The sequence below is a fragment of the Ananas comosus genome, linkage group 18 (genome assembly GCF_001540865.1).
Source record: "Ananas comosus cultivar F153 linkage group 18, ASM154086v1, whole genome shotgun sequence".
Lineage (NCBI taxonomy): Eukaryota > Viridiplantae > Streptophyta > Magnoliopsida > Poales > Bromeliaceae > Ananas > Ananas comosus.
The window spans coordinates 5,246,356-5,268,924 of NC_033638.1; the positions used below are offsets into that span (position 1 = coordinate 5,246,356).

Genomic DNA, 22,569 nt, shown 5'->3' on the forward strand with positions numbered 1-22,569 from the left:
CCTCTTGTTCCAACGAAAACTCCAAGAATAACCGGAAAATGCTTTTCGTAAAACCGTATTGAGAAGACTAAATTAGAGAAGTATAGAAAACTGTGACCAAAATCCTTTAAGCCGTTGCTTCGATGAATCCGAACCGCTCAGGCAATTGGTCGAGAACCTCCGCTCCGCTGTCGACTCCGATCCAGACGTCGCATGTAAGGCTGCCTCTCTCTTGCCATCGTACGGCCACCCGGCGTCGTGAATTAATTAGCCCGTGTATACTAATTAATTTTCCCACATATGCACGCACGCCGTTCACGTCCGTACATGCATATAAATAGATGCATTAGCCGGTCAAAGTCAACTCTTAAGTTGAATTAGGAGTAGTTCTCAGCAGTAGAGCCTCAATCCGAGCCCAACTCTCATCCGACTTAAATTGGAATCCATCAATGAGAATCCACTTTAGACCTCTCATTAATTTCTATGAACTTGGTGCATGGACCAAACCAATAAAAAGGCATATCTTTAACATTCGGAACATAAACATCCCTAATTCCAGGTCTGCTGTAGTTTGCACGCTATTTTTAGAAGTTAAATTGTTCATATACCATTCATTGAGATATCTTTTGCTTTTGCAGTTCCTTATAAAGGAGTAGAGAATTTGGTGATAGTAGGTTCTGGTCCAGCTGGATACACTGCAGCAATTTATGCAGCACGTGCAAATTTGAAGCCAATTGTATTTGAAGGGTATCAAATAGGTGGTGTTCCAGGAGGGCAATTAATGACCACTACTGACGTTGAAAATTTTCCTGGATTTCCAGATGGAATAAGTGGTCCTGATTTAATGGATAGGTATCTTAGTTATTCTTGCAATTTGTAAATGCATTTGATATTCTGCCACTTGCTGCTGTGGTCCTGATTTAATGGTTAAGTATCTTGGTTATTCTTGCAATCTGTAAATGCATTTGATCTTCTGCTTCTTGCTACTAACTTGGTTTATCTTTTCATTCTTTGTGTGTTGTTGCATGGATTAGAATGCGACAACAAGCTGAGCGTTGGGGTGCTGTGCTTTTTCAAGAAGATGTTGAATTTGTTGATGTGAGAAATAGTCCATTTACCATCCGCAGCAGTGAACGCCAGGTTAAATTTTTTGCATAATGCAATGTTAATTTCTTGTAAATGTAGCGTTCAGGACATGAGAGTTGCAGGATTTGTAGTATACGGTAATTGTGTTGCTATTGATTCTTTTTTCCTGTCTTCAAGCAGAGGTCGTCAAAAATATGGGATTAAAAGGGATGAGATAAAAGGAGTAGTGGTCAGCCCATAAAACATCTTTGTCTATTAACTAGTTGTAGACGTCATTTATTAATCTATTAGGTTTCTTCTACCTAATTGTTATTTCAATTCCATGAAATCTTCCTTTTCATGTTTGATAGTTGAATATTGAAGCCCCATCATCATTATACCTGAAATTAAAAGGTAAAAGAAAAATCTAATAATGACATAGTCAGATTGAGATGCAAGGTGTTGGGAATCCGGTACTCGCCCCAGTACCGGATTTTGCGAATCTGCAACCCGCTCCGATACCGACTGTTGTTGATCCGGTACCGATTGTTGGGATTCCGCAACGGAAGCGTCGAATCGGGTTTTTACCATAAACCCGTCTCTTCAGCAGAAGCTGATACAATCACAAAAGAGAGAAAACTCAAAACAAAAAATATGCGGATAAAATAAGATTCATTAAATAAGAGAAAATTACACTTGACTCCTCTTCTGCAACTGAGTAGCTACAATCCAAGCCCTTTTTTCTGAATCTTTTCTACCATTCTCCCGTCTTCTATAAACCCACAAAGAAGACAACCCTTCACTTTTTCTCTCTCACATGCACCCGTGCACTAGGTGCATGCAACTCATGGCCAAACTTCTCTTTGGTACGATCCACCAATGTCTTCAAGACACCTCACTATACAATCACGCCCCGGGACCCGGCATAGGCCCGCCCGAGGCGCGCCCAGACCCGCCAAATGCCTGCACATATAAGGCATCTACAACGATAGAGATATGAAAGTAAGGAAAAAGTAAGACAACTAAAGATATCAGAGCAACCAGCAGCTAAAATTCTAACAACAAGTAGAGGAAAAGAAAGCTAATCTACTAAAGTAAAACGTAAGGTAAATACAACATCTATCTCAAAATACAAAAGGGGGTGGTTTCTACACATGGTACAACTCTCAACTTCTCCAAAATAATATCAATAAGAGGTAGACCATCTATCGATACGTCCCTCGCCAAAGAGCTAGCTCGAAGCGACGCCCTTTCCGTGGTCCCTAGCCTCGCCCGGTGTGGAAGGCTCTGAAAGGAAACAAGAAACAGGGGGCGTGAGAACTATAATTTATAGTTCCCAGTGGGCAATTACTGACCTCAACGCAATGCACCACTAGGCCCCAAAAAGTAAGGGTAGATACGGAAAGTAATAATACTAACAAAATAACTGCGGGTATGAAAGCATGAAATATGTGCTAAATCACTATGTCATAAGTAACATGATATCAACATTTTGTACATTCACTCTATCACGATGAAGTAAGTCCAATGCATGACTAATATGTTCCAACATAATAAGCAATAGGCATTATGATCCGATCTATCAATATATGATGAACATACTCTATTATGGCAACCAAGTATACTATGATGCAACAAGTAAAACTATCAAGTATACTACATGTCCCAAAGCTATGCTATAAGCATGTCAAAGTAATCAAACTACTATGCCTATCTAGTAGTGATTGTCATATCCCGGTTTAATGTCATTTTTCTATCATGTTCTAGGACCTACATAAGTGTGGTCCAGCTTGTGCCGTCTAAGTGTTGGTGGTAGCTCCAGCATTCCCACTCTAGGAATGAGTCTATCCTTTCCGACCCCGTAGGTTTCTCGATACTGCACGAGCGAGCATAAGTCGCGTAGGCCAACTCCGTAGTGCCGGCTTGTAAAGAGCGACCCTCACAAGCATGTGCGAATGAGCACAAATGGCAAACAAGCGTAGTCAATAGCTCAAGTATCCAATCATCATGTCTCTAACATGGTATAAGCCATTAGCAACCCAACGGTCTAGTTCTATGTCTCGAGTGAAGTTCCAACATACACTATGTTTAGTACCTCTTTATGACACTTAAACATTTACATAACCCATGCACACTTCACATTCTATGCCGCTTTATGGCACTACCTTACTAGATTCACAAATAACCCGAGCTCAATGCCGCTTTATGACATTAGTTCCATAGTTCGCGAATAGTGCAAGTTCCAAGCCTCTTTATGGCTTACTAAAATTCCTTATGTCTCATTTAGGCATAGGTTTAAATGCATAATACAAGTCTCACTTTCATCATAGGAGAATAAGGTTTCAAGTTCAACTAGAATGCCCGAACACATGCATGAATCCCTTTATGCAAGCTCTCTACTACATAGAAGTCCAAAAATTTTATTGTACACAACATAGGAATTTTAAACATTTTAAAATTCATAAATAATGCATCTGACATGAATGTGCATGATTTTCCATTTTACAATACTCAAATCATCATAAATGAGTTTTTCTTATTATACGGCTAGGTCAAACCCACCGAACGGTGCGCAACCCTTCGTTTGCTCCAACGAACGTATCCACTAAGCTCCTAGCACCCTAGAAGCATCAAAAGGTGAGCTACAAGAAGTAAACGAACAACTACTAGCTCAAACATTAACCTACTAGGCAAAAGGGCCAAAAATCTCACCTATAGTGTAAAATCCCTCTTTATAGCTCAAATGGAAGTCAAATCCCTTCCAAAGCAACCTAAACCAAGGTTCTAATCCCATTAGATTAGTTCCAAAAGCCTCTAATCAAAAAGCCCCAAATAAACCCTAGTTTTCCAATTCCTAGGGTTTCATCTAGTTTCAAGCATCAAAACTAGAATCTAGAGGAAAGAAAGTTGCTACTTACCTTTTAGAAGCTTCGATCCAAGCTCAAGGTTCACCAAGTGTGGAAATCTCCCTCTTCTCAAGCTCCAAACCCAAGGTCCAAGTTTCTCCAAGGTGGAAAATACACCAAAAAGCACAAAGAAGGAATTAATCCTCTAAAAACCAAGCAAAATGGAGATCAAATCCAAAGAGGGGAAAAAGAGAGGCTCCCCTACCTTATCTCCTCAATCCTCAGCTCAGGGAAAGCCCTAAGGGGCGTAGGTGCTGATATAGAGAGGCTACAATCACAAAAACACCCCTGCAGTTCGGCCAGTTCAGAAACTGCCAAAGTGTACCGGTACACGGGCCCGTGTACGGGTACAAGCCCCACGAAATTGCAACCTGAGGCTCGGGTTGGCGGGGTAATCGGCCGTGTACCGGTACACGACCCTGTACCGGTACAACCATCAACCCTGTACCGGTACAGCCACCAACCCTGTACCGGTACACATCCTGCTGAAGGCTACCTGAGAGCTGACCAAAAATCCGACTTTTTGGCTTTTGGCGCTAGGCTTTAAACCTCAATTCTCGGGAGTCGAACCATAAGTCGGAACACTGTCTACGACCCTCCACAGAGTGTGGAAAAAGCTCGGAACACAAATCAAACACTCGAACCTCGCGATTTGCAAAGGTCCAGTGTGTTACATATACCCTCCTCAAGAATCTCAACTTGGCCGGACTACTTCTTAAGCTCTCCACCAATGGAGCTATTTATAAAGCTTACATCAAAACGTACCCGAATCCTAATATATTTAGGATTACGTACCCCAATCCTAATATATTTAGGATTCCTACTCCAATAAATATTTAAATCGTAATTGATTTATCTCTAATAGATTTAAATATTTATCCTAATCTAGTTAGATTCGTATGTAATTAATATTTAAATCTTAATTTATCTCCAATAGATTTAAATATTAATCCTAATCCAACTAGAAAATTAACTACAAATCTAACCAAATCCTAACACAAGGTCTACTGTAAAACCATGTATCACTTGTTATGTAAATCTTGTACGCAGAACTCTTATAATTGAGATGAATATATAAATCAAGCAGAGATCATGTAGATCTTCTTGCTTTGCATGCTTAGACCTGCAAAAATATCATAGTTAATTAAATTCACTGATTAAAGAGTTTACCTTCGAAAATTAAGTCTCAGTGCATAAAACTTTACCAACTAGTAAGAAATTAGTCAATACGAGAGAAGTGATTTGCAATTTCAAAGCAGCATGAATGGGACGTAAAAATTGTTAGACGAACCGAGGGACGGAAATAGAGAGGAGATGGAGCACTCTCTTCTAAACTTCCAAATTATTTGTCCTCAGTCCAAAAGATTCAGAATTGCCTACTTCCCCTTTTCAATGTTGAACCAGCTTAATAGTCATATCTTTTTTGACTATTAAGTGCACAGTGAGCCAATTGCAACAAAAGAGAAAGTGATTTGGTGATTTCATAGTTCCTAGCTGAACCTGACAAAAAAAAAATTGAATTGCCAGAATTGCTCAATGTTGTTTCAGTTTAAACAGCGAAAACTGTTTCGTGATTGATTGGCCTTACTGGTACTTTCTTAAGCTGTGCAACATGATTTTACTATCTGTAGATTACTGATTTGTTAATGAGGAAAGCAAAGCGGAATGGTGGGAAGAGGAAAGTAGTTATGAAGCGGAATGGTGGGAAGAGGAAAGTAGTTATGAAGGCTGGTGTAGTGAAGATTGAGACTACTAGTTTGCTGAAAGCAAGAAGATAGGAGTTTATGTTAGAAAAAGAACTAGAGGCAGCTTCGTCATCAAATGTAGTATTGTTTTTGAATTTTAGTGCCCCTTGTAGAATCCAAGGCAGGAAGAATCTTCCTGTGCTGTAATTTGTGTTTGTTTTGGTAATATTTTCTGTTTTTCCTTGCTACTATCTTTTGGAATGTATGCATAATGGACTTGTGCAGAAACCAACCTGTTGGAACAGGATCATCTTGTACGTCAATCTTATGCAAGAAGCACATTATTCAGGCAATATTTGAGAGAATAATTAACAAACTGTAGATGGAACAAGCTAGATAAATAATGGGATGTGTGTGGGTCGATGAACGGCATAGAAAATGATAGTAATAGCCCAAATATCCCCACATTGAAAGATGACGGGAAACTATTTCTGTACTGAAGGATTAAGATACTAATTTATATGCATTTTGGGCCATGTGATTATGGGTGTGCTAAAACTAATAGGCTTGTTGGGTTGTTAGGATGATAAAGGCCTGTAGGCCCAAGGAAGAAAATTAATTTTGTATATCTTAAAAGCCATTGATTACATGTCCTACATATGATACTGACATACACTTTTTGACTCGTATTACGCTGGGACCCTCCCAATCTTGTAAAATAGGAAGCAAATAAATCAATTATGACAATATTGGATACAATACTATTCAACTTGGATTTGGATATTCTTATGCCAAGCTTGGAACTTGAAACATGAATTCAGGTTTTCTTTATTTGCATATTGTAGGTAAAATGCCATAGTCTTATCATAGCAACAGGGGCAACTGCTAAAAGGCTTAGGTTACCTCGTGAGGATGAATTTTGGAGTAGAGGTATAAGTGCTTGTGCAATATGTGATGGAGCGTCACCGCTATTTAAGGGACAAGTTCTTGCTGTTGTTGGGGGAGGTGACACAGCCACCGAGGAAGCTTTGTATCTGACCAAATATGCTCGCCATGTACATTTACTTGTTCGTAGAAATCATCTGCGGGCATCTAAAGCTATGCAAGATCGGTACATAAACTTACCTTTTTATATGGTTCTTGCAATTTCAATGCAAAGTGCTTCTTTTTCCTTCTCAAATGAACTTCATTAGCTTCATCTCTAGAATTTTGTCAATACTCTGTAGGTGATGTTTAGTAGACTTGTTTGTCTTGTTTCTTGTTTGTTTTTTCTAATAGAATCAGGTCACTTGTAGTGATTTCTAGTAAGACTGATGCGTAATTCAACATTTGAGAAAAGCTAGATGGTTTCTTGTGAAGGTAAAAATTTCACAATCTCATGTAGTCTAAATAGCTAATAAAAGGTTATTTCATGTATATTCTTTCTTTTCCTCCGGTGTTAATTGATATGTTGTTTTTAATATAAGCAATACACCTAAGTAGAAATTTGATAAAACGGCTCTCCATATGGTGGATTCAGATTGGTTCGTCACATCAACACAACTGTTTTTGCACTATGCAGAACAATTGGTCCATGTATATTAGATGACTTGCTAATCTCACGTAAATAAACTCATATGAGTTAGTAGTCCTAAGTTTGCTATATTTACATGAGTGAGAATCACCATACATGGAATATTTAGTGTATCACCTTTTTTCCATGCAGACAAAAGTGCTGAAGCAAGGACTTTCCATCCAAGATCTTGAGGGGAATTAATAAGTTGTTATTATTATATTTAGAGCTTTCCATAGATGTTCTGATCTGTCCCATTGTATCTCCTTTCCCTCCTGTCCGCACTTCATTAACTTTTTATTGATCTCGATAGAATTCTGCAGATATGAGATAAAAGGGAAAAAAACTACTTGATTGGAGCGACTTTACAACTTATCTTCTTGACAGCTTGTTAATTATCACGTAAATCTATTAGTAACTACACAATGATTGCTTTCTGCTTTCGATGAAACAGTGTATTTGACATTCATTTCCTATATGACTATTTGGTTCGAGATAACCTTGATTAGTTAAAGGGCTTATTTAGCTTTGCTGTAGCTTCTGCATTTTGGGGCCTAAGTTACTTTTGAGATCCCACTGCAACCAAAAAGCTCCATAACTTTTGTTTCTCAAACACTTGGTTTCTACCTCATCCTGTAGAAAGCAGTTCCAGAATAAACTGTTTGATGGCCCTTTGTGCAAGTTGATCAGCCAAAGCCTTACCTAAAAGTCATTGCAAAGTAGTCCCTAGTAGTGGTCGGGAGATTGATTCAATCAGCTAAGAGTTCAATTTGTTAGTCATTGTTAGGTTTGGTTTTGGCTGAGTTGAGAACTCTCTTCCATCTTTCGAAAAGATCTGGGCAAAACAAAATGGTTATGAGGAGATGCTAGTTATCTCCATTTTCGAAAGTAGTAAGCTGTTATTCTATACTACTTTTACCAAGCATATACAATCTTTATTTTTGCTTTCTGTTGAAGAGATCAATATATGATAGCAGAAATTTTGTGAATAATCTGTATGCACCTAGTCTTTTCGGTTGTAATTATTTTTAAAAATTTATCTTCACTTCTATTTCGTAGCCTTCCTATCCTATTCCTTTTAATTTAGGCCAGAAATGTGATTGGATTGTGAGACTTACTAGTTTGAAGGCATTTAGAGCTATATGTTTTATTTGTAGTGTAGAAAAGTTCCTAAACTGCAATATTTTCTTGTATTTTTGCTATCTACTCGTCCTTTACCACTGCAAGTTTCTCTCTCATCTGCAGTGATTACTTGACCATTCTTGCTATTGCAGTTGATTTGCCGAAGGATAGTTGGCACGAATTCTAAGAGCCTTTAAAGAACAATATATAAGTTAGAGCTGTTGTAGCTTGCAATATAATTTGTTGCTTATTTAGCCAACAAGCCTAATGATTCAAGAAAACTGATGTAGACATTAAGAATAGTTCAAGCCAAAGAGCCATAGTTGATAGACTTGCTTTTATTTTTTATTTTGTGGTTAAAATTGATTGAATTATTAGATTTTTTTTTTAATTTAGTAGTTTTATTTCTGAGGTTTAGATAATAAAAGATTCTTCACTGCGATGCATGCTGATAAGTGGTTGGCCCAGTGAAAATGGCACATATTGCTAAGGGTGTCAACGAGTCGAACACGAGCTAGCTGGGGCTAGCTCGTATTCAACTCGTTTAATAAACGAGACGAACATGAGCTGGCTCGTTAAAGTATCGAGCCAAAAAATTCAGCTCGTGTTCGGCTCGTTAACAAACAAGGCGAACACGAGCTGGCCAACGCACAACAAGTTAAAAGGATTATATTGGATATATATAAAAAATAAATTTATAAAATCTTATCCGTTAGACTTTGATCTAATGGTTGAAACTTTACATATAAATGAGTCTTTTTATAATTGAGCTCACCTTTATATTTTTATTTTGCTAAAAATCAAATAATAAAAATATATATTGTATATATATAATTATTTATTTATATATATAAATATATATAAATATAAATTAAATAAATTATATAAATATAAAATATATGTATTCGAGCTGTTATCGAGCCGAACATCAACTCACCTGTATTCCACTCGTTTATTAAATAAGTTAAAAAATTTAACTCATGTTTGGTTCGTTTACTGAATGAACGATTCCATCTCGAACTAATTTCGAGTGAAACACGAACTAATTTCAAGTCGAACATGAACTGGTTTGCGAACAAAGAGCTGGATTGCCACCAAATTGTATATGGGTTGTTGGGAATTTTATTTAGTTACGATGATTATATTNGCTCGCGAACAGCGAGCTGGATTGCCACCTCTACATATTGCACTGGCTGGTTGGCCAACTAGGCTTGCCTTAGGCAATTACAAGATGCATTTCCATAGTTTGGATTTGGGTTTAATGTTTCTTTTTATTTGAGATTAACATTTGCTGAGAAGCAAGAGAAAAAGATTTGCTTCGTTAATAACATTGCTATAGGAATATTGTAAGAAGGGCAAAAGAGCATACCCTCTTGGGTTGTATTAACGAATATATATAGTACAAGAGATTGTTTTACTATAGTAACAATGGCTACTATAGTAAGAGTATAACTAGGATTACATACTATATAATTCTACTCTATAGAAGGCAATAATACATAGTATCCTAATATAGATAAACTATAAAAATATATTGTAACATTCCCCCGTAAGCTAAGTATCCGGTAGTCGGATGCGAAGATTGAGCTGTAATATTGAAAACCGAGAGGGTGACAGGGGCTTGGTGAAAATGTCGGCAAGTTGCTTGTCAGAAAGGATATGAATTAAGGCCAAATCACCAGACTGAATTTTTTCCCACAAGAACTGATGGTCAAGTTCAATGTGCTTCGTGCGAGCATGGAGAACAGGATTGGCCGCAAGGTAGGTGGTGCTGAGATTATCGCAATAAATACTGATAGAGCGCCATAAGAAAACACAAAGGTCACGAAGGAGACGATGAATCCAGACTGTCTCAGCAAGTGTGTAGGCTACAGCACGATACTCCGCTTCAGAACTAGAACAAGAAATGGTGGGTTGTTTCTTAGCGGACTAGGAGATGAGATTTGGCCCAAGAAAAATGCAATATCCAGAAGTAAAGCGATGTGTATCCGGGCAATCAGCCCAATCAGCATCAGCGAAGGCCACAAAAGAAGGATTGTCGCAGTGAGAGATAGAAAGGCCATAAGACAGCGCCCCCGAATATAACGCAGAATACGCTTGACCGCTTGTATGTGCGGTTCACGAGGTGCATGGAGATACTGGGCAACAGAGTTGACGGTATATGAAACGTCCGGTCTGGTGAAAGTGAGATACTGGAGAGCACCAACTATCTGACGATAAGTGTATAGATCCTCAAGAAGACGCCTCTCATGGGAAGAGAGACGAGACGTTGGCGAAAGAGGAGTAGAAACAGGCTTACTGTCAAGAAAACAATGTCGCTGAAGCAGTTGATGAGCATATTTTTGTTGAGATAGATGAAGACCAGAGAGGGAGCGATGAACCTCAATACCCAAAAGTTAATGCAGCGGTCCGAGATCCTTCATGGCAAATTCGCGTTGTAATTTGTAAAGTGACGATAAGAGCATCGAAAAGAGATGAGGAACTGCCGGTGACAATAATATCATCAACATACAAGAAGAGAACAAGAGTGCCAGAGGAGGAATGACAAACAAATATCGAGGGATCAACAGTGCTACCAACAAAACCAATCTCAGAAAGAAAGGAAGTAAAGCGTTGAAACCAAGCCCGAGGAGCTTGTTTGAGACCATATATCGCTTTGCGTAGACGGCAAACGTGACTAGGAAGCGAAGGATGCACGAAGCCAGGTGGTTTCATATAAAACTCCTCAGAGAGAGTACCATGAAGAAAGGCATTCTTCATATCAAGTTGTCGGAGAGACCATCCAGAGGAGAGAGCGACCGAAAGAACAGTACGAATAGTGGTCGACTTGACAACCGGAGAAAAAGTCTCATCAAAATCAATGCCTTGTTGTTGTTTGTAACCCCGAGCCACTAGTCGAGCTTTCAGACGCTCAAGAGAGCCATCCGCCTTCTGTTTGACTTTGTAGACCCATTTACAGCCAATAAGATTGACGGAAGGAGGAGCAAGAACAAACTCCCAAGTATCATTGGTGAGTAATGCATCAAATTCTTCAGCCATGGCAGCACGCCAACCTGCATCCTGAAAAGCTTCATGAAAAGTGGTAGGCTCAGTAGGAAGAGTAGTATGTGTAGAAGCTAGAAAGAAGGTAGACCCGGCAAAATTCTTAGTCATAGATCGAGTAAACATAGAGTGTGTTCGGAGTGGTAAAGAAGGCTCAGTAGGCTGAGGTGAAGGTGGCCGGTCAGATGTGGAAGGCGTCAACTCAACAGGAGAAGGTAAAGCTGTAGGAGCAGTAGGTCGGAGGGTGTGTTGTCTGGTATAGACTCGGAGTTCAGGTGGACCAGTAACAGTGGCAGCATGTTCGTCACTAACCTGTGTGGCATCATGATTCAAGGTAGAAGAAAAAGTTGATACAGTCTCAGACGGTGAAATAGGTGCATTTGAACCAATGTAGAAGGGCGTGTGAAGAAAAAACCAGAGATGGCATCAATAGTGGAAGGACTTTCGCCCAGTAAGGGAGGATTAGAAAGAAAACGTTGAAACGTTTGAAAGTTTAAGGTAGCGGAGGAAGGTGAAGAAGAAAACTTAGAAAGACAAGAATACGGAAAAACAGATTCAACAAAAGTAACATGGCGAAAAATAAAAACTTTACCAGTGCTTGGATAGAGGCAGCGAAAACCTTTATGTTTGTCAGACTGACCCAAAAAAACGCAAGGAAGTGATCGGGGAGAGAGCTTATGATCTGCAATGTCCTGAATATCGGGATAACACAAACATCCAAAGACTCTGATAAGTTGAAAGTCAGGAGAAGCACAACTATGAAGAATGTCGTATGGTGATCGCCCATTTAAAACAGTAAGAGATGGGAGTCGATTTACAAAAAAAAACAGCAGTTTGAATGGCATCAGCCCAAAAACAAAGAGGCAAGCCAGCTTGAAACAGTAGACTTCTAACAATGTTAGATAAATGCCTGTGTTTTCTCTCTGCAAGGCCATTTTGCTGAGGAGTGTAAGGACAAGAAAAACGGTGAATAATTCCATTTTGTGAACAAAAAGTAGAAAACTTGTCATTTACAAACTCCGTACCATTGTCAGATTTATTATTGAGCTGTGAAATATGTTTTCAACCATCATCTTGAACTCGAGAAATTTGTCAAAAACCTCATGCTTAAATTTTAAAAGATAAAGCCAAGAAAATCTAGAATAATCATCGATAAAAATAACATAATATTTGTATCCAGAAATCGAGGGCACAGGTGATTGCCATACATTAGAATGAACAATATGAAAAGGAAAAGCAGACTGAGATTCTGAATCATGAAAGGAGAGTTTAACATGTTTTCTCATATGACAAGCATTGCAGACAGATAATTTCAACGCAAAATCAGAAATGATTTTATAGTTTTTAATAAATGTAGAAAGAACAGGAAGACTAGGATGGCCTAACCGCCTATGCCAGACATCTCCACTAAACCTAGATGCAACAAGAGCTAGCTGTTGCTTATTCACTACACTTGCAAGCTTAGAAGAAATTGGATAAAGTGATGTTCCCGAGCTAGGACATCAAAAAAGCTCCTTTCCTGTTTCCTTGTGCTTCACAGAAAAACCATTGGAGTCAAATTCAAAAAGAGAATTATTATCATGACAAAACTTATGCACTGAAAGTAAATTTCGCTTAATAGCAGGAACAACAATAACATTTTTAAGAGCAAAGGAGTTAGAAGATGTATTCAATTGAGTTTCACCTGTCTGAGTAATATCAAGTAAATTTCCATTACCAACAAGAATCTTTTCATGCCTACTATAAGGTTTAGAAGATGAGAGAATACTAGAGTTTGCGTCATATGATTTGATGCTCCGGTATCTGGATACCAGATCTACTCACCGGGTTCGTGAAGGTTTATAGCAGCAAAGGTCTGAGGAACATCATCGATAATGAAAGAATGATTAAAGCGTTGTCTGCACTGAAGAGCAGAATGATTGAACTTTCCACAAATTTGACATTGTATACCAAACTTCGTAGTGTAAGATTGTTGAGGATAATTGGGTTGAGACTGTGGATAGGTTCCAGGAGATCCACGACCAGAGTTGTGTCAACCACGCTGTCCTCGGCCTCCACGATATCTACCTCCACGGCCTCCATGATTACCACGTCCATGATTGGCATAAAGAGCTTCATCATCAATAGTGGGAATAGCAGAGGACGTCGTCACACTAGTACGACGTTGAACTTCCGTTTCTTCTTGCATCAAGAGTGGACGAAGTTGTTCAAAAGTGGGCTTATTTCTGTGTGTTTAGAGCACTAACAAAACCTCGATATTCTTCTAGTAGCCCTAGAAGAACAGTCATGACCAAATTATGGTCTGACTCGGTTTCACCAATCGCCTGAAGAGCATCACCAATCGAGTTGATCTTTTGCATGTAATCACTCATACTCATTGAGCCTTTCTTGATGCTCCGCAATTCAGACTTCAGAGAAAAAGCCGTGGAAGCAGTCTTATCAAGAAAATATGCCTCAATGATTCTCCAAACATCATATGCAGTTTTAGGTGAGCTAGAAATAACCATTTGTAATATGCTAAAAGATAAAGTGGCATTAATCCATGAAAGTATAGTGGTGTCTTCCTTTTTCCAACTTAAATATTCGGGATTTATAACCATCTTCTTATCAGCAGAATCGATAGTTTGAGAAGGCACAACACCAGTTTCGTCCACATGTGATGTACCACCAAAACTTTCTAGAACATTAAGAAAGACTTGTTTCCACACAAGACATGTGGAATCAGTGAGTTCTAGTGGTATGAGAGTTTTGATGTTAACAACTGGTAATTTTGAAGTAGAAGAAGACATGTTTGCTACCTTAAGAGAAGGATCCACCACTAGATATGAAAGAAAGATAAATCATAATGTAGCGGATGAGAAAAAGGAAGAACCTAGTTTCTACCAAACTAGCTGTACCCAACGCACAAGAGAGGAACCACTTATCACCAAACAAGAACGGCCGCACCAGGGAAAAGACCGAGCGACACGAGCAACCAACGAGCGGTAGTAGGATAGTCCGAGCGACCCCAGAAGAGCAAAGAAGAATCATAAAAAGGCTGAAATTACTGTAGCAAAAGCACTGTAGCGACATTGTAGCGACGTACTATGGCAGTATTGTAGCGCCGGTACTATGGTAGTACTGTAGAGCCATTACTGTGGCAGTACTGTAGTGCCGATACTGTAGCAGAGAGATAGAAGTTCAAGGATAAGGAGAGATAGAACACCAAAAAGAAAAGAACACCTATGGAAGAAGGTGAGTCTTAAAGTGGATGATGGCTATAGATCGATATCTCCAAATTAGGGTTCCCGCTCTGATACCATGTAAGAAGGGCAAAAGAGAATACCCTCTTGGGTTGTATTAACGAATATATATAGTACAAGAGATTGTCTTACTATAGTAACAATGACTACTATAGTAAGTGTTAAATTTTGGTTTAGATTTGTAGTTATCTAAATTGAGGATAAATCCTAATCTAATTAGGATTAGATATTATTTAGATTTAATTTGGCATATATGGATTATTATTAGGAGTGTAATTCTAATTGAATTAGAATTAGACTCTAGTTAGGAGACATGTTGTCACGCCCCGGGACCCAGCGGAAGCCCGCCCGGCGCGTGCCCAGACCCGCCATATGTCTAAAACATACAAGGCGTTTAAAATAAAACGATAAATAAAGCAGTGGAACAAAAGAATCTAACGATATCAAAGCAAAGTAAATAACTAAGTTCTACACAGAGGGGTAAGTATAAAACTGAAATTCGTTGATAAAGCCATAAAGTAGTACAAAGGACAAACCCAAATACAAAGACTAAACATAAAGAGTATATAGGTGGTCTCTCTATACATGGTACTCAAAATCTCTCTCTCTCTAACACAAACGAAAGAAGGAGTAACCACCTATAGCAAAACGGACTCTCTCCGAGCTAGCTACGCGACACCCTTGCCGCGATCCCGTGCCTCTGCCGGTGCCGAAGGCTCTGAAAAGGAAACATAAAAACAGGGGCGTGAGAACTATTAAATAATAGTTCCTAGTGAGCAATTACTGACTTCAGTGAAATACGCCACTAGGCCCAAACTACAGCAAATGGGGTCAGTGTATAAGCATGAGCAAAAGCGATCAATACAACGGGTAAGTAAAGATGAATACTGCTCAACCATGATGTCTCTACTTAGCATGATTTGCATAAGTAATAAAACAACTACCACAGGTATGTATATGAGAGTAACCAATATGTAAATGCATGAGTATGCAACTATCCCAAAGTCCACAATGTGAATAGCAATAATGTCAATGTTCACTACTCTAGTCAATGTCCACTTGTCACTTTAACTGTTTAAAGTTCAACTCTGATAAGACCCACCCGAAGGTTGTCTGGCATAAGACCCACCCAAAGGCTGTCTGGCTTTACCGTGCCTAATGGTCCCGTGGTAGTCAACATTCCCACCCTAAGAACGAGCCTTTCCCACGACAATCCACTTCGACGCCCAATCCCGCACGGCGAACGTATCACGATGGCCAACTCCGGAGTGCCGGCTTGTAGGGAGCGACCCTCACAAGCATGTGCGAATGAGCACAATGGCAAGCATGCGTATCAGTCCGTCTCAAGTCTCAAGTCCTCATGTCGAAGAACATGGAATATATCGAATGTCACAAAGGCCCATCACTATGTCGTCATGTCTCTAACATGGAATATAGTCGATGTCCAATGACCTATCACTATGTCTCTATGTTGCATTTTCATATTTTACTAGTTTTAAGTGCCCCTTTATGACACTATTGTTCAACGAATCCAAGCATGGTATTTATGTTCATGAATATATAGTTCTACTTATTTCAAACATAGGAGACATGTTCTCAACTTGCGAGGCTAACCACCTTTCACAATGCATACAGTCTACACATATAGCTCTACTATATAGAGTGCGAATTTCATGATATATAAGGCATGCATTTCAAGTGTTCTAAAATTCACATAAATCATGTTTAACATGGATTTGCTCTAAAAAAGACTTTACGAAGAGTTTAGAAAGCATAGGGGCCATTTTGCCCCATTTTCATGAAGTCAAACCACCGATGATACCGAAATCCTTCGTAAGCTCCGACGAAGGTGTCGACTAGTCGCCTAGCACCCTAAAGATGTAGGAACAAGGGTCAAACAAATCTTACGATCAACCCTAAGCTCAATCAATAAGCAACATAGACTAAGGTGGAGAAAAACTCATCTAGGTGAAGAAATCCTCTCTCAAGCTCCAAATAGGAGTTAGAGTTATTCAAATCCAACCTAAATAAAGGTTCTAAACCCATCAATTAGGTTTCAAAGCCCTCAAATCAAAAATTCCCAAAATAAACCCTAAATCCCAAAATTTAAGGTTTCATAAGGTAAAATCTAGAAAAACTTGTATTAAAGGAAAAATACAAGCTACCAACCTCAAGAGAAGCTCCAATCCAAGCTCTAAACCAAGTAGGGTTGGAGTTTGATCCTCCACAAGGCTCCAACTGCAAGCTCCAAGCCACCAAAGGTGAGGAATGAGGGGAAGAAGATGATTCAAAGCCTCCAAGTTGCTCCTCCTCTTCTCCTTCTTCTTCTCCTCCTTCTTTTTCTCTCTCTAGAAGTGTAGGGAGAGTGTGAGGGAGAAGAAATAAGAATGAGAGGGAGAAGAGAGGCTTCCTATAGCCTCTAAGGTAACAAAATCCACTTAGGCCCCTAAAAAATCCACTCTGTGCACTGCCCGGTCTGGGCCGTTTTCGCGCTGAGGGACCGGTCTCCCCGACACCTGGGACCGGTCTCTCAGTTCGTCCCGCAAAACCAACGTTCGGGAACCGGTCTCTCCCCGCCAGGGACTGGTCTCTCGGACCCCTCTCGCAAAATACGCGTTCGGGAACCGGTCTCTCCCAGCCAGGGACCGGTTGCCTCAAGCCCTGCCGCAGCACTGTTCTGAGGAGACCGGTCTCTCCTATCAGGGACCGGTCCCCGAGAGTGAAAACTCTCAGAACAAAATCAAAACCCTAGAGATCGAACTTTTAGGCCGGAATACCATCTACGGCCTTCCACCAAGTGTGGAAAAGTTCGGAGTACACACCAAACACTCGAACCTCACAAATTGCAAAGGTCCAGTGCGCTACACATGTATTATAAATACATGCTACGGCCAAATTAATCTTGCGGCGACCAAATTGAGATGCCATGCGCTAATTATTCCGAGTTGCCGGAGCTCTAATTAAGTCATCCATGCATGTTGGAGTCCGTACGGGTGGTGAGAGAGAAGCATCCTTTGAAGTCTTTTATGCAGTGAGTGAGAAGCTCTAATTAATTAAGCCTCATGTGGTTCGTCCGGTGTTGAGAGAGAAACAAATTTTGGGATCTCTTATCCGGTGCGCATTTCGGCGTTTTTCGATCTAATTAAGTTTTGGTCTTTTGGGAGATCTTCTTTGTACTCTGCCTTTTCGACATTAATAAAGTTTTTGCTCCGTCTTCGCCCGTGGACGTAGGCCGTTGGCCGAACCACGTAAATATCGGTGTGTTCTTTCCTCTTTTCTTTTCGTTTCCTGCATTAAATTATTTTCTGGATCTATTTTTCGCCGTTCCGATTTTAACAGTAAGAGTATTACTAGGATTACATACTATATAATCCTACTCTATAGAAGGCAATAATACTACTCTATAGAAAGCAATAATACACAGTATCCTAATATAGGTAAACTATAAAAATATATCGTAACAAGTATATATGCTGATGTATTGCTTCCATGAATATGTCATGCCTCTTAGATCTATATAAACTCCATACAATACTTTTGAAGGCATGCATAGCTGCTACTCAGTTGCAACAAGTATTGATGAGGTAAACTTTCAACTCCCTGGATTTTGTTTAACAGGTTAATTATGGCGAATGTTTCACAGAGTTCTCAACAACCCGAATATTACAGTGCACTTCAATACTGAAGCCATGGATGTCGTCAGCAATACCAAAGGTCAGATGTCCGGTGTTCTATTAAAAAGAGTCGACACCGGAGAGGAATCAGTTCTAGAGGTGAAAGGTCTATTTTATGGAATTGGTCATACTCCAAACAGCCAAATATTAGAAGGTCAGATTGAACTCGACAGTGCTGGGTACATTGTCGTGAAAGAAGGCACGGCGAGAACTTCGGTTGAAGGTGTCTTTGCTGCTGGTGATGTACAGGTAATGCTCAGAAGACCTCTCTTACCTCTATTAGCAACAAGTGTTTTATTATTAGTTGTTAATATTGATCCTCTGATATTCATTATCACAATAAACAGTTATTAGCATATATTATACTATTTGATTCTCTTTGTAAAATGGGAGCATTTCAGCATTCTTAATTTAATGGTTACAGTGTGATTTTCTCCTTCATGTTACATCAAAATGTGAAAAAGAACTGTTAAATGTATTGTTTTTTTAATTTCTTTATCCTTTTGATGGCAACTAGAGTAAATTAGGGCCACATCAGCATATTAACTTTACAAGCCATCAAGAGGGCCTTACAAATATTGAATGCTTATTACCATTGTCCTACAAGCCGTTATTTAAGGACATATGCTCGTTATATTACTTTCTAAATAGTGGATTAATTTGAGGAAGAATTTGTATATAACTTGATATATTTAGTAATTAGATTTTTTGTAGAAGTAGATGCAGTAAAGCAGTACAACAAGAAATTTTGTGAAGGTGAATAGTCTGACTATTTAATGCTCCATGATGCGCCTTGTAAGTTATGAAAGCCTAGGATCTAATAGGTTAGATTAATATCTAGAGGGGGGTGAATAGGTGAGACTAGTAAAACACTATAAACTCACAATTAAAAATTAAATCCGGAAATTAAAATCAGCACACTGAATTTTAACGTGGGAAAACCTCCAAATAGGAGTAAAAACTCATGGGACCGGTTGGAGTCGACAGTTGTGCTGAAGGAAAAAATGATTGGAATTGGTTGCATTGACTCCGGTTTTTTGGCCTTTGGAAGAATAGCATATCGGGTGCAATTGTCATGAAAGATATATTTATTTCTCTCCACGGCTAGAAAGCACTTTTTGCCTCATGCCATGGTCGTCCAAGTAATATATCACATTTCTCCATATCAACCATGACAAATACAATTTCGTCTTTGTATTCATCTTGCAATGTGAGCATACCATATTTGCTGTACTTGGATTCGATAATAGTGTCATCATAAGACACAAGAAAAGGAGAAACACAACGTTACGGAAAAAGGCTTAATTTGTCCACAAATGTTCTCGAAATAAGATCATGAGACAATCGATGATCAATTTATACTCGACAAAGAACTCCATCAAATCTCATAGAAGTTTGAAAAGAAGATAGATATTCGCTGACACACATGGCAAGAGAAAGAGAAAGAAGATACTATGACCGCAATCAAAACACAATACGCTAAATTTTACTCTATCTTAACTCATCTCTAAAATTACAAGCCTTAGGTTATACTTATAGCCTTCAAAACATAATCCTAATATAAAACAAATCCCATGATTTTAGGGATTTTTTTCTAATTCATATATATCTAAAAAAGCCCTAAACCATATCTCTAATTTTTAGGGATCTATTCCACATGATAAATCCTAAAAATCTAAAAAAATCACCCCTTAAATTAACAAAAATAATTATTCCAAAAATTTAAAAAAATTCAAACCTTTACGACTGGAATACTGGATCAAACTTACTATAAAAAATTGACTCAAATAAATAAATGATGACTCGACCAAACCCTATCCGCATCCGACTCTGCATCAGAAATTATTCATGCAAGTTCATATTAACTGGTGAACCATATGCACCTGCGTAAATGGTCATTTCCATTCAAATTCCAATCTGGTTCCATTTCTGCCATCTGATTCCAACAGTAAACCAGATACAACTTATGCTTCTACTCTATAAACGTAGAAACAAGTAGAAATCAAACATAGGATCTCAGTATCACTATACACTCACTAAAGATCTTGTTCTGTTTGCTACAAATTTCACAATGTTTACTAATAAAAATTTGTCAATTGCAAGAACTATCTAAAATTTATTTCTTTCAAGCATCATTTCTTCTGCTATTGATGCTATTATATATTTGACTGATAGGATCATGAATGGAGGCAAGCAGTAACTGCAGCTGGGTCTGGATGTGTAGCTGCTTTGTCTGTTGAGAGATATTTGGTTTCCAATGATCTTCTTATTGAATTTCACCAGGTGCTGAGCAATATATTTTTTTAAATATCTTATGTGGTTCCTTCTTGTGTTACTATGTATCATCTGGTTTCCATTTTTAGGGTTGAGATTGATTGTCCAATTGGCATTCACTTAATTAAAGTTTGTTACTGTCTTGGATTCCCTTTTGTTTGTCCAATTGGCATTCGCTTAATTAAAGTTAGTTACTGTCTTGGATTCCCTTTTGTTTGTCCAATTGGCATTCACTTAATTAAACTTTGTCACTGTCTTGGATTCCTTTTTGTGACAGTATCGGTGATCTGTTTTCCTTTTGTTGGGCTGAAGTTAATTGTCCAATTTGCATCTCTCCTAGTTAAAAATTGTAATTTTTTGCCCCGATAGCTCTAAACACCATGCGAGACAACCAGTTGACACTCAAAGGTTAAGCCACTAGAGAATGGTTTTCAGAATTTGTATACTCAATTCTTCCTCTTTTGTACTAGGACTCTAGTAGACTCAGGATGCTAGCATGAGTTAGATGAGAGTAAACGAAATAGCGGATGAGCCTGGTGGGACTCAAACCGAAACCTCTTACTCTAATACCATATGTTTGTTCAGGGAATACGATTTGAGAGGGTTAGGGTCTTACCCAATGCTTCATTTATATGAGGAGGATTTTACATTAGGACCCTGAAACATCGATGGATGGAAAAAGAACAATAATATCTAAGCACCTTTCTTTGTTTTGCTGTGGTTTCATTGTGCAATGCATATTCTTTTACTTTAATCTAACTCTTCCATAAGGACCGGCACAGACCGGCATGAACAGCATGGCCATTCACCCACTCTCTGTGTGATATATTTTCAAACTATACAGCCTGTCACTGAAGAGGTGAAGAAGAAGGAACTTTCAGACAGAGATGTAGATATGGGCTTTGATATCACTATGACAAAGCACAAAGGCCAGGTACGTGATAAAATATGACTTTTGCATTAAGGGGGTGCCATTTTAAAGAAATCACTTTTAGTTGTCTTTTGCAGTATGCACTTCGGAAACTATACCATGAAAGCCCAAGGCTTCTTTGTGTTTTATATACTTCACCGACATGTGGTCCATGCAGGACTTTGAAGCCGATATTAAGCAAGGTGGGTTTTTCTGCAGTGTAATAATATATATGCTACTATACTGAGATAAAAAGCCATTTCAGATTATCCCTGAGCTTGGTGCTTATTTTTCTTTTCTGATTTGATTATAGCCATCATGTTATCTTGTTTAAATTTCATCTCTTAATTCATGGAGCAGAGGAAGAAGTTAGGTCTTTAATAATTGTTTTCTTTTTTGTTACGTGAATAATGTGTTTTATTTATTTGTCGCCCTTGCTCTCTTTGGATAATACGTAAATTCATGACAATTTGATGGAATTTTCCTAATCATTGATTTGATCTTATCATTCTGGTTAATACAGTCACTATGGCATGAGAAACTAGTGGTAGTTTGTCATTTTTTAAGAGCATTTGTCTGTATTTTGCATTTAGCCTTTGCCTCTGCGAATAATGTGCTCACTCCTCTTCCTAACCATGATATCTGGTGGCAGTTGCTATAGTTTCTTTTCATCAAAAATTAGTTTTAACTGCCATCAACAAACTAGAATTAGTTTTAACTAATAAATAGGCATGCTTGATGAAGTAATTTTCTGAAAGTAATAGAAGAGTATTCTCTCCAGTTATAACGATTGTTAATGCAGTCTTATTGGAGGTCTTAGAAAATCACTTATTTATCATTTCTGAAGGTTGCTATGCAAATAAGATGTTAGTGTGAAATAAAACCAATCTAAAGGAGTTACTTAACTATTTACTGATGAATGGAAGTCCATGGATAGGTTATGTTAAATTATGCGAAAGAACTGTTGTTTTCCAATAGCTTAAGGTTTCAGAGAATGGTATTTTAAATTTTTATATCCAACAATCCCCTTTATGTCTGTACTCGAGACTTTTCGATAGGCTCAGGATGTGGACATGAATTAAATGGGAGGAAGTTAATTATGCTAAGACCTTGGCGAG

At 38.6% G+C, this 22,569-nt stretch overlaps 1 protein-coding gene across 1 annotated transcript in view; it reads left to right on the plus strand.

The window, feature by feature from the left end:
* Positions 1–22,569, plus strand: part of LOC109724125 (thioredoxin reductase NTRC) — a 33,140-nt gene that overhangs the window by 5,170 nt on the left and 5,401 nt on the right. The window contains exons 2-8 of the mRNA XM_020252820.1: positions 618–831; positions 1,014–1,119; positions 6,481–6,746; positions 18,237–18,516; positions 20,443–20,550; positions 21,386–21,475; positions 21,550–21,654. Of these exons, the coding sequence (XP_020108409.1) occupies positions 618–831; positions 1,014–1,119; positions 6,481–6,746; positions 18,237–18,516; positions 20,443–20,550; positions 21,386–21,475; positions 21,550–21,654 (1,169 nt within the window). The remainder of the gene's footprint in view (positions 1–617; positions 832–1,013; positions 1,120–6,480; positions 6,747–18,236; positions 18,517–20,442; positions 20,551–21,385; positions 21,476–21,549; positions 21,655–22,569) is intronic.